The following is a 12,966-nucleotide window of genomic DNA, read 5'->3' as shown; positions in this document are numbered from 1 at the left end:
AGAGTCACAAGGAGCTGCAGTGGGAATCAAACTCAGTTCCGCAAGATCAAAGTCCACTGCACTAACCACTAGGCTACTCCTCCACTTCCACATATAAGGACAGTCTTGGTGCCATAGCACGGTCTGAAATCTGATTGTGATTTTTGTAGTAGGGAGAAATGTGAAAGGTAGTCCATAGTTTGTGCTGCTACTTATTCCTTCCATCGCCTTGATCATCAAAGGAATGGAGGCTACTGGTCTGTCGTTTGTTACATCTGTTATGGTGACTGAGTTAGGATAATAGAGCTTTTATGATCAGGGTCTTTATATTTACAAATCTATACTCATGCTTTTGAGGAAAATCCTATCCACACAAGAAGATAGTTGAAGTGTGTACAGGTACTCAGTACCAAGACAAGTCTCCTAACCTGGAGCAAAGCCAGTGGCTGAAAAGTAAGTGGGGCTTTGTCCCAGTTCGAACCATTTGAGAACTTACCCACCCCCACATCAGCTATGACATCTGATCAGACTGCTTGGAGAAACAGAAATCTTCTTACCGAGCCCTTCGCTTTCCTCAAACGTCTTCTTCACAGTCTGACAGGTGGAATCATCGCCATGGCACACGCCGCAGCGGTCCTCAACTGCGTTGGAATCAATTTCATAGTCACAGCCAACATTCTGCAACACAGTCCAGCAAACCATGGTCAGTCCTTGGACAGTAAACATGGGCAGCAATCATTAGAAACCCAGGGGGAGGGGACAAAATAACACCCAACGTTGGTTTCTGGCAATCGGGGACGGCTCAGATACTTTACATCTCAAATGAACAGTGACATATAGAGTCTAAAGCAGCTTAACGCTAAGTAAAATATATTATATTAGTAATGGCTTTTTTTACTCTACTAAATAAATTGACAGCAAGTCAACTGCCAGTGGAAGTTTTTTTATGCCGATGATGAATAGTTGAGCCAGGTAGCAGCATAAGGCTTCCTGGTGCTCTCCTCCCTCCTCACTATCCTAATCCCCTAATCCTTCCCACCCCCAATAACAGAAAGCTCAACCGAGATCCCCTGTCCATCTCCTACCACCTCCCAACCCCCTTAAGACCCTAGACCTACCTTGCATATTTCTGGTGATCTAGTGGGGTCCTACGGGCAGAAGCAATGCCCAATCGCTCCAGCCCGTCACAGCTGCATTCTGAAAATGGCCACTGTGACCCCTTGAGGCTGCCACGAGAGGTTGCGGCAGCCATTTTGTGAAAGAAGCCATTGTCCCTGCTCATAAGACCACTTAAACCTCCAGGAAGCTAAAAGGTGCACCTGTAGGGACCTATTGGGGGGGACAAGGTAAGGGAGGGTCTCAGTCGAGCTTTCTGTCATCAGGGGTGGGAGGGGAAGGGAACCAGAGGTGCTGAGGGAACTGCAACTCTTACGTAGGTTCTGGCCAATATTCAGGTGGGGCCCAGATAGGTGTAATTAGCTCCAGGTGTGATGTGATATATTTCTTCTAAACCACTAATTCCCTCTTAAAGCAGGTTCAAAGCGGTTTAACAGAAAGAAATTATAAGCAGAAAAAGGACACTGATTATAACATAAGCCATTTCAACAGACAGGTCTTCAATTGCTTTCTAAAGGAGAGACAAATGGAAGACCTACACAGTTCCAAAGGAAGGGAAAGCCAGAAATGTGCCCAGACATGACGTGGCATGGTTTATTAATATTAAGATAGGTGCGGAGAAGGTTCATTCAAAAGTGAAGGTTCTAGAACTCAAGGAATTGCTGTCAGGATGAGAACACCTGGAAGAAGCTGAAAAGCACTGGGCAAAATTGGAAGAAGCTATTGAAAAGGAAACAAACCTTTTTGTAAGAAAAGTGAATAAAAGAGGAAAAGGAGGCCGCTTTAGTTCTCAAAAGTAGTTGCAGAAAAGATAAGGAAAAAGAGGTTAACCTTTATAAACTACAAGCGATTGCAGAATGAGGAACACAGGCGATAAGATCTGGAAAAGCTACGAGAAGCTGGTAGAGTAGTCAGGAAAACAAAGATGAAAATACTGAGGAGAAGAGACTGTGATGGGAGGACATGCAAAAGTGGACCTGTGAGACTGAAAGGTGAAGGTCCACAATAATGGGAAGGGGTGGTGTCTACTCCCATTCCCCCACCCACACCACCATCTAAGCTCAAGGATGCTCCATCCAAGAGGAAAAAAAATGATATTTTCTCATCCCTTCTCCTTCCCTCCCGCCCCTCTCGTATATATACAGTGGGGGAAATAAGTATTTGATCCCTTGCTGATTTTGTAAGTTTGCCCACTGACAAAGACATGAGCAGCCCATAATTGAAGGGTAGGTTATTGGTAACAGTGAGAGATAGCACATCACAAATTAAATCCGGAAAATCACATTGTGGAAAGTATATGAATTTATTTGCATTCTGCAGAGGGAAATAAGTATTTGATCCCCCACCAACCAGTAAGAGATCTGGCCCCTACAGACCAGGTAGATGCTCCAAATCAACTCGTTACCTGCATGACAGACAGCTGTCGGCAATGGTCACCTGTATGAAAGACACCTGTCCACAGACTCAGTGAATCAGTCAGACTCTAACCTCTACAAAATGGCCAAGAGCAAGGAGCTGTCTAAGGATGTCAGGGACAAGATAATACACCTGCACAAGGCTGGAATGGGCTACAAAACCATCAGTAAGACGCTGGGCGAGAAGGAGACAACTGTTGGTGCCATAGTAAGAAAATGGAAGAAGTACAAAATGACTGTCAATCGACAAAGATCTGGGGCTCCACGCAAAATCTCACCTCGTGGGGTATCCTTGATCATGAGGAAGGTTAGAAATCAGCCTACAACTACAAGGGGGGAACTTGTCAATGATCTCAAGGCAGCTGGGACCACTGTCACCACGAAAACCATTGGTAACACATTACGACATAACGGATTGCAATCCTGCAGTGCCCGCAAGGTCCCCCTGCTCCGGAAGGCACATGTGACGGCCCGTCTGAAGTTTGCCAGTGAACACCTGGATGATGCCGAGAGTGATTGGGAGAAGGTGCTGTGGTCAGATGAGACAAAAATTGAGCTCTTTGGCATGAACTCAACTCGCCGTGTTTGGAGGAAGAGAAATGCTGCCTATGACCCAAAGAACACCGTCCCCACTGTCAAGCATGGAGGTGGAAATGTTATGTTTTGGGGGTGTTTCTCTGCTAAGGGCACAGGACTACTTCACCGCATCAATGGGAGAATGGATGGGGCCATGTACCGTACAATTCTGAGTGACAACCTCCTTCCCTCCGCCAGGGCCTTAAAAATGGGTCGTGGCTGGGTCTTCCAGCACGACAATGACCCAAAACATACAGCCAAGGCAACAAAGGAGTGGCTCAGGAAGAAGCACATTAGGGTCATGGAGTGGCCTAGCCAGTCACCAGACCTTAATCCCATTGAAAACTTATGGAGGGAGCTGAAGCTGCGAGTTGCCAAGCGACAGCCCAGAACTCTTAATGATTTAGAGATGATCTGCAAAGAGGAGTGGACCAAAATTCCTCCTGACATGTGTGCAAACCTCATCATCAACTACAGAAGACGTCTGACCGCTGTGCTTGCCAACAAGGGTTTTGCCACCAAGTATTAGGTCTTGTTTGCCAGAGGGATTAAATACTTATTTCCCTCTGCAGAATGCAAATAAATTCATATACTTTCCACAATGTGATTTTCCGGATTTAATTTGTGATGTGCTATCTCTCACTGTTACCAATAACCTACCCTTCAATTATGGGCTGCTCATGTCTTTGTCAGTAGGCAAACTTACAAAATCAGCAAGGGATCAAATACTTATTTCCCCCACTGTATATATATAAATATACATACACACACACACATACATACATACATACATACATACATACATACATACATACGTGCATACTTACATGGACAGATGTACACACCCCCAGTCACACAAGTACACGCATACAACCATACCATCATATGCATACACACCTATTGTGAAGAGTACGAGGACATGGAGTGGGAAATGGCCAGGGAAGGGGAGAGAAGGGCTCCTTCGGGGTGGCCTGAGTCCGCCTGTAGGGGTGGTTGCCATAGATTCCAGTCCCCAAGGATCCAGCATGTTAGGGACAGCAGTTGGTCACCTTCCTCAGAGGAAATAGTGAGAGCCAAAGACTACAATTCCCAGCAGCCCCTGAGGGAGACAAAGTAGAGCCAAGGACTACAATTCCCAGTAGCTCCTGAGAGAGACACCAAGTAGAGCCAGGGACTACAATTCCCAGTGACCCCTGAGGGAGACACAGAGTAGAGCAAGTAAGAATTATTCACACTACCAGTCCCAGAGGGCTAAGGGGAAGGAGGAGACTCTGAGTAAGTTCAATCAATCAGGGGAATGAAGAGCAGCTGGGAGGCGGCAGGGTAGAAGAACCCATGGATTGGCAATCAGGGGAGGGTGGGGAGAAATAGAGAGAGGAGAACCTGGAAGAGGAGCCCATGGATATCTAAGCTCTTGCCAAAGCTAAAGGTAGAGAGTTAAGAGGGCAAATGGCAGCCTAGTTCTCTGGCTTGATGCAGGAAGGCAAAAGGTGGCTGCATCAGAGGTGGGATTAAGGAACAAATGTTTCAACCAGGGTCAAGTGGGAGGTTGTTAGGAGTTGGTGCTGACAGTGAAAGGGTGGGACCCTTACATGCCCCTGGCCTGGTAATAGATGGACAGGGGGAAAAAAGTGGAGGAGTGGCCTAGTGGTTAGGGTGGTGGACTTTGGTCCTGGGGAACTGAGGAACTGAGTTCGATTCCCGACCCAGGCAGCTCCTTGTGACTCTGGGCAAGTCACTTAACCCTCCATTGCCCCGTGTAAGCCGCATTGAGCCTGCCATGAGTGGGATAGCGCGGGGTACAAATGTAAAAAAAAAAAAAGGTTGAAGCGGAAACGTGAACTGTTTAAATTGGGGTTTGTGCTGCAACACTGACCTTCAAGTGCACTCAATCTGCAGCCCCCATTACCTCTCTACCCTCCTCTCCCCGTATGTTCCCACCCGTAATCTCCGCTCTCAGGACAAATCACTCCTATCTGTACCCTTCTCTACCACTGCTAACTCCAGACTCCGCCCCTTCTACCTCGCATCACCTTATGCCTGGAACAGACTTCCCGAGCCCATACGCCATGCGCCCTCCCTGCCCATTTTCAAGTCCTTATTCAAAGCCCATCTCTTCTCCCTTGCTTTTGGCACCTAACCACCTTCCCCATTCATGATACCTACACTGACTACATAGTTTGTTACCTTTAGATTGTAAGCTCTCTTGAGCAGGGACCGTCCTTCCCCATGTTTAAACTTGTACAGCGCTGCGTAACCCTGGCAGCGCTATAGAAATGCTAAGTAGTAGTAGTAGTAACCTGAGAGAAAAGGGGGGGAGAAGGGAGCGCACAGAGACACTCCTTGCCTTCCGTAGGAAAGGGGAAGGGAGAGAGAGAGGGATTGTTTCAGAGGGAGTTTGGAGCTGAGTGGGGGAAGTGGTGGTGGAATCCGGGACGCACCTAGGAGTCTTAGTCCCAAGCAGGGGGCAGCTAAGAGGGAAACCTCCAGACTGTAAAAACGAAGAGGGTGAGCGAGATAGCCCTGACTGTGGATTACAATATAGCTCTGCCCATGGTCCGGTGGATTGCAAAGGACCCTGTGGAATTCCAAAACCCCAGAACGCGGAGGGTACAAAGAAAACTTCCAGACTGTAAAAGTGCAGAGATCGAGCAGGGCAGGACACAGGCTGTGAGGGGGCCCTATCACGTTCCTCCGTGGCTGGGAGATTTACACTATATAGAGATATATACATACACCTACATGCATCCCAAGCCAACAGGGCTCCCTTTACCAGTTCCATATAATATGGAGGCCAAGTACCTGGCAGAAACCCAATTAGTAGCAACATTCCATGAAACCAAACCCAGGGCAAGCAGTGACTTCCCCCCATGTCCATCTCAATAACAGACTATGGATTTTTCGTCCAGGAACTTGCCCAAACCTTTTTCAAACCGAGATATGCTAACCACTCTTACCATATACTCCGGCACTGGGTATTTCGAATCGAAACACAGTGGAGGCCACCACGGGGGTTGTCACAGTGCTTGTGGAACTTGTTCGCTATGCCCTGTGGGACTCTACTCAATTTACGGATACACATACGGGAAAAATATATCCATTACATTCTAATACTACATGTGTTACTATGAACTTAATATATATATTGGTATGTTCTTGTAACTTATATCACCGCCTTGAGTGAATTCCTTCAAAAAGTAAATAAATCCCATAAATAAATAAATAAAATATTACATCGGTCAAACTTCCCGTCCTTTGAAAACAAGATTATTTGAACAAAGACACTGTATTCAATCACGAAAAATAAATGAACCTTTGCTATCACATTTTGTCGAAAAACGACATGCTTTTTTGGATCTTAAACATATGGTGTTGGAACAATTAAAATTGACAATACGTAGAGGAGATGTGCGCCGAGTGGTTCGGCAACATGAACAATGATGGATATTTACACTAAGAACTATCACTCCTCAAAGTTTAAATGTGGCGATAGAGTGGAAAGCATTTCTGTGACTGTTGGTAAGATACAGTATATGTCATGACGTTGGATTTAACGTATGATTTGTAGAAGTTTATATTCTTGGCGTCTACAGTAAGACTTTCTGCCATTTTGTATTGTGCCGCCAGCTGAGAAGCTCCCCTTTTTTGAAAGTTGCTCTAAACGTTTTTTGTTAATTTCTTGGATGATGAGACTTATTAAATATCTTTCCCCTGAAGCAGCCTGTAGAGGTGAAACAGGGAACTCCTTCGGGATTTGCAGCTCAAAAGATATGTCGGATGCAGCATATTGAGAATGCAGAGAGACTATATAATTGTGGGCAACATTTATTTCATCTTTTTCAGTTTATTTGGTAGCTATGGAAGGTTATTTGTCATTCCGAGATATTGATAATGCTAAAGTGAAGTTTTTTTTATGACTTATGATTGAACAGAGCTTCCTATAATTCTGAAGGCGTTTGCCTTACAAATATGAGTGACTCTGATATTCACTGAAGTCTTTTTTTCCCTTTATATATATATACATACATTTTTTAAGAAATTAAATGACAACCCTGGAGATACAGAATATTTATTGAAGTAGAAATTAAGTGTTGATGTATGGTAATTGAAATCACCCATTATTATAGTGTTGGCCAATTTGCCAGCTTTCCTAATTTCTGTAAACATTTCTTCATCTCTCTGTTCATTCTGTCTCAGTAGATGGAAGTACAGTCCTACCAGTATACTCTTTCCCTTCACACATGAAATTTCTATCTACAAGGATTCCACGATGCTATCTGCTTTATGTAGAATATTTATTTTGTTTGACTCGATTCCCTCTTTAACATATAGTGCAAACCTCCCCCCCCCCCCTCGATCCAATTTGATCCACTCTATCATTGCGATATAACTGGTACCGATAACACAGTTTCCCATTGATTGTCCTTCTTCCACCAAGTCTCTGAGGTGTCTACCACATGTACCTCTTCATTTAATGCTATATACTCCAACTTTCCCATCTTAGTTTTTAGGCTTCTAGCATTTGTATATAAACAGTTCAAATTGTGTTTTTTCCTTACATCTACAGGCTGCTTTGAAGTTGATGGGGATAATCTGAATCCTTTACTCTGTTCTTCCATTATACACTCCTGGATTTCTTTCACCATTATTGAAACCTACTACTACTATTTAGCATTTCTATAGCGCTACAAGGCGTACGCAGCGCTGCACAAACATAGAAGAAAGACAGTCCCTGCTCAAAGAGCTTACAATCTAATAGACAAATAATGGTATCCTTCAAGGATACTCCAACCATGCGCTCCTGGGCGACTGTCAGCTCCCCCCATCTTAATTCAAAAGCTGCTCTTTCTCCTTTATTTCTGTCTGCATTTGTACCCCACATTTTCCAATCAGGTAGTCGGTTCAATGTGGCTTACAGTTTGATTTAATCTTATTAATTTCAGTCGGTTCCTTCTTCCATTTTCTGAAGGATTTTCTTTTAGCTCTAATAGCTTCCTTCACCTCACTTTTTAACAACGCCGGCTGTCGTTTGGTTTTCCTCCCTCCTTTTTTAAAACGTGGAATATATTTGGCCTGGGCTTCCAGGATGGTGTTTTTGAACAGTATCCACGCCTGATGTAAAATTTTGACCCTTGCAGCCGCTCCTCTAAGTTTTTTTTTCACCATTCTTCTCATTTTATCACAGTCTCCTTTTTAAAAGTTAAACGCTAATGTATTGGATTTCCTGTTTATACTTACTCCAAAGCTAATATCAAATCTGATCATATTATGATCAGTGTTATCAAGCGGCCCCAGCACCATTACCTCCCACACCAGATCATGCGCTCCACTAAGGACTAGGTCTAGAATTTTTCCTTCTCTCGTCGGCTCCTGTACCAGCTGCTCCATAAAGCAGTCCGTGATTTTGTCAAGGAATTTTACCTCCCTAGCATGCCCTGATGTTACATTCACCCAGTCAATATCAGGGTAATTGAAATCACCCATTAATGTGTTGCCCCGTTTGTTAGCCTTCCTAATTTCCTTTAGCATTTCCGCATCCGTCTGTTCATCCTGGCCAGGCGGACGGTAGTGCACTCCTATCACTATCTTTTTCCCCTTTACACATGGAATTTCAATCCACAGTGATTCCAAGAAGTTTTGTTTCCTGTAGAATTTTCAATCTGTTTGATTCGGGGCTCTCCTTAATATACAATGCTACCCTCCACGATCCACCCTATCACTACGATATAATTTGTACCCCGATATGACAGTGTCCCACCAGGTATCAGAGATGCCTATTATATCTAATCTTTCATTTAGTGCAATATATTCTAACTCTCCCATCTTATTTCCTAGGCTCCTGGCATTCGCATATAGACATTTCAGTTTGTTGTTCCTATTTACATCATGCTCAGTACTTGACAGTATTAATTTGCAATCTTTTGTCTGATTTTTATTTTTATTTAAGGACACCTGATCTACTATGGTCTCTTTTGCAACCTCACTATCCAGAAACCCTATCTTCCCTCTTTGTGAGGTATCCTTGCAAGATACCTTATACCGAACCATGCACTTTGGAGCGACTGTCGGCCTTCCCCCCATTTCTAGTTTAAAAGCTGCTCTATCTCCTTTTTAAATGCCGACACGAGCAGCCTGGTCCCACCCTGGTTAAGGTGGAGCCCATCCTTTCGGAATAGGCTCCCCCTTCCCCAGAATGTTGCCCAGTTCCTAACAAATCTAAAACCCTCCTCCCTGCACCATCGTCTCATCCACACATTGAGACTCCAGAGCTCTACCTGTCTCTTGGGCCCTGTGCGTGGAACGGGTAACATTTCAGAAAATGCTACCCTAGAGGTTCTGGATTTGAGCTTTCTACCTAAGAGCCTAAATTTGACTTCCAGAACCTCTCTCCCACATTTTCCTATGTCATTGGTACCCACATGTACCAAGACAGCCGGCTGCTCCCCAGAACTATCTAAAATCCTGTCTAGGTGACGCGTGAGGTCCGCTACCTTCACACCAGGCACCCTTCCCTCCTTGGCACCTAACCCTTCCCTCCTGGGCCGTCAACAAGTTATTTCTCGCTTAACACCCTTTTCCCCTATCCCACCCCCCCCTATACTGTAATATCATTACAAGCTAGCAATGAGCATAGTATTGACCCCCTCCCCCCCCCACACCTGTCCCCAGATACGAAAACAAATCGCTCTTTTCCAGGTCTTGCGAGGTCTGGATTCTTATGACCCCATGAGACCACTGGTGCAGGGAAACTAGTGACATCATACTACCTTACCATCTCCCCACCCAGGTACCTTCACAATTAAATGTGCTACTTACAGGGAGTCTGAATTCAAGGAGTTGTCACAGCTGTCAGGAATAGTGAGCCCTTGGACCAAAGCTGGAGCGATGGCAGACAAATCCCCTGGGCTGGCACAGGCAGGAGTCAGAACAGACTGGACTAGAATAAACTAACAGATTCAACAAGGCAGGACTACTACTACTACTACTTAACATTTCTAGAGCGCTACTAGGGTTATGCAGTGCTGTACAAATTAACAAATGAGGACCGTCCCTGCTCAGAAGAGCTTACAATCTAAAGGACGAAATGTCAAGTTGGGGTAGTTTAGATTTCCTGAGAGGAGGTGTAGTGATTAGGTGCCAAAGGCGACATTGAAGAGGTGGGATTTGAGTAATGATTTGAAGATGGGTAGGGAGGGGGCCCGGTGTATGGGCTCAGGGAGTTTGTTCCAAGCATGGGGTGAAGCGAGGTAGAAAGGGCGAAGCCTAGAGTTGGCGGTGGTGGAGAAGGGTACTGAAAGGAGGGATTTGTCAAGAGAGTGGAGGTTACGGGTGGGGACATAAGGGGAGATGAGAGTAGAGAGATAAGGAGGGGCTGCAGATCGAGTGCATTTGTAGGTGAGTAGGAGAAGCTTGAACTGTATGCGGTATCTGATCGGAAGCCAGTGAAGTGACTTGAGGAGAGGGGTGGTATGAGTATATCGGTTGAGGCGGAAGATAAGACGTGCGGCCGAGTTCTGGATGGACTGAAGGGGGGATAGATGGCTAAGTGGGAGGCCGGTGAGGAGTAGGTTGCAGTAGTCAAGGCGAGAGGTAATGAGAGAGTGGATGAGAGTTCGAGTGGTGTGCTCAAAGAGGAGGGGGCGAATTTTGCTAATGTTATAGAGGAAGAAGCGACAGGTCTTGACTATCTGCTGGATATGCGCAGAGAAGGAGAGGGAGGAGTCAAAGATGACACCAAGGTTGCGGGCAGAGGTAACTAAATACAATGGACAGAACAAGGACTGGGTCCAGATGAGGCAAGGAAAACATGGCAAAGGGGCAAGAACTGGAACCCAGACAGAACAAGGCAAGACTCAGAACTGGATTAAAACTGGGACTGAGACCCAGGCAATAGAAGGCATGGCAAGACACGGAACTAGATTAAAACTGGGTCCAGAAACGGGTAAGACAAGGACAAGGCAAGAGCTGGATCCGGACAGGACTAGACTGAATGAGACAATCAAAGCACAACTAAACAGGCAAGACAGGATAGGAGTGAGGCAGGAACAGGATTCAGGAAACGGACTTGGCTTGGCTGGAACAGGATTCTGGAACAGGCTTGACTGGAACAGGCTTGGATTGACTGGAACAGGATTCTGAAAGGGAGTTGACTTAGCAGGGAACAGGAACAGAACCAGCTCAAACACAGAGAAGGAGCAGAACCTGGCTCAAACACACAGCATGAACAGAACACAGCTCACAAGAGCCAGGAAAAAAAACACAGCAGACAAAAAGCTGCTTCTAATACTCAAGTCAGCAAAGGAGAAGTGCTCAAAACAGCCAGGTCACAAACACAGCACACAAAGGACTAAACAGGCTACAGGGAAGATAAACAAACAAAGAAGCAATGTGCTTACCTGCACCCACAGCCGGGAAGGGAAAGGCAAGGCAGACTGAGAGGCAGCAGACACAGCTGCACAGCAGTGAAGTAATCAGGGACAATGTTGGCTTCTACAGACTCTCAGAATAAACAGACAAGAACTACACACGCCCAGAAACAGTACAAGCAGAGCTTGAAACCAAACCTAACTAAAAGGTAGTCCATACAGGTGCAAGCAAGGACCATAGTAACATAGTAAATGATGGCAGATAAAGACCTGTACGGTCCATCCAGTCTGCCCAACAAGATAAACTCATTTTACATGGTATGTGATACTTTATACCTGAGTTTGATTTGTCCTTGCCATTCTCAGGGCACAGACCGTAGAAGTTTGCCCAGCACTGTTCTTGTATTAAGTTCTGAATCTAACATCGAATCCCCTTAAAATTTACACTCCAGCCCATCTCTATCTATTCAGTCATGATCAGGGTGTAGACCATAGAAGTCTGCCCAGCTCCCATTTTGTTTCCCAATTATCGGCGTCTCTGCTCAATCTCCACTAAGATTCCGTGGAACCATTCCATCTAAACAGGATTCCTTTGTGTTTATCCCACGCATGTTTGAATTCCATTACCATTTTCATCTCTACCACCTCCTGTGGGAGGGCATTCCACATATCCACTACCCTCTCCCTGAAAAAATACTTCCTGACATTACTCCTGAGTCTGCCCCCCTTCAACCTCAATTCATGTCCTCTAGTTCTACCATCTTCCCGTCTCCGGAAAAGGTTCAGTTGCGGATTAATACCTTTCAAATATTTGAACATCTGTATCATGTCACCCCTGTTTCTCCTTTCCTCCAGGGTATACATGTTCAGGTCCGCAAGTCTCTCCTCGTACGGTTTGCAATGCAAATCCCATAACATTTTTGTAGCTTTCTTTGCACCGCTTCCAGTCTTTTTACATCTTTAGCAAGATACGACCTCCAAAACTGAACACAATACTCCAAGTGGGGTCTCACCAATGACTTGTAGAGGGTCTGTGAATACTTAGTGGGAGGTAACTGGCTATCTCCCGCTGAATGTTCATGGATAGCTGGTTAAGTGCTATTTAACCAGCTGGGAGCCCTTCCCAGCCGGTGAAATAGTGCTGAATATTGGGGGGTGAGGGGGGACGTGTCTTGTCATCTGTTTTTCCCCAATATAAAATTTCATCCGATTTCATTACATTTTTTGAAAGTTATTTTGCCCCCAGACAAACAAAATAATTCTCACTTCCCCTGGGCTGGAAAGAAAAAAACAAAATTGGGGTGAAGTGGATAACTGATGTGATGAACCTAGGTAAGAAGTGGAAACTGGATGAAAACTCAAGGTCCCTTTGGTTATGCCCTTAAATCAGGGGTTCTCAACCCAGTCCTTGGGACACAGCAAGCCAGTCAGGCTTTCAGGATACCCATGAGATAGATCTGCATACAATGGAGACAGTGCATGCAAATTTATCTCATTCATATTCATTGTAGATA

At 45.2% G+C, this 12,966-nt stretch overlaps 1 protein-coding gene across 4 annotated transcripts in view; it reads right to left on the bottom strand.

Moving 5' to 3' along the window:
• The window catches only part of ADAMTS7 (ADAM metallopeptidase with thrombospondin type 1 motif 7), a 218,563-nt gene that overhangs the window by 59,508 nt on the left and 146,089 nt on the right, over positions 1–12,966 (bottom strand). For all 4 annotated transcript variants that reach the window (XM_030189820.1, XM_030189821.1, XM_030189823.1 and 1 more), the window contains exon 14: positions 537–657. In XM_030189820.1, the coding sequence (XP_030045680.1) occupies positions 537–657 (121 nt within the window). The remainder of the gene's footprint in view (positions 1–536; positions 658–12,966) is intronic.

This window comes from Microcaecilia unicolor, chromosome 1 (genome assembly GCF_901765095.1).
Source record: "Microcaecilia unicolor chromosome 1, aMicUni1.1, whole genome shotgun sequence".
NCBI classification, from domain to species: Eukaryota; Metazoa; Chordata; class Amphibia; order Gymnophiona; family Siphonopidae; genus Microcaecilia; species Microcaecilia unicolor.
The sequence above is the reverse complement of the archived record's forward strand: the minus strand, read 5'-3'. Positions and strand labels throughout refer to the sequence as shown.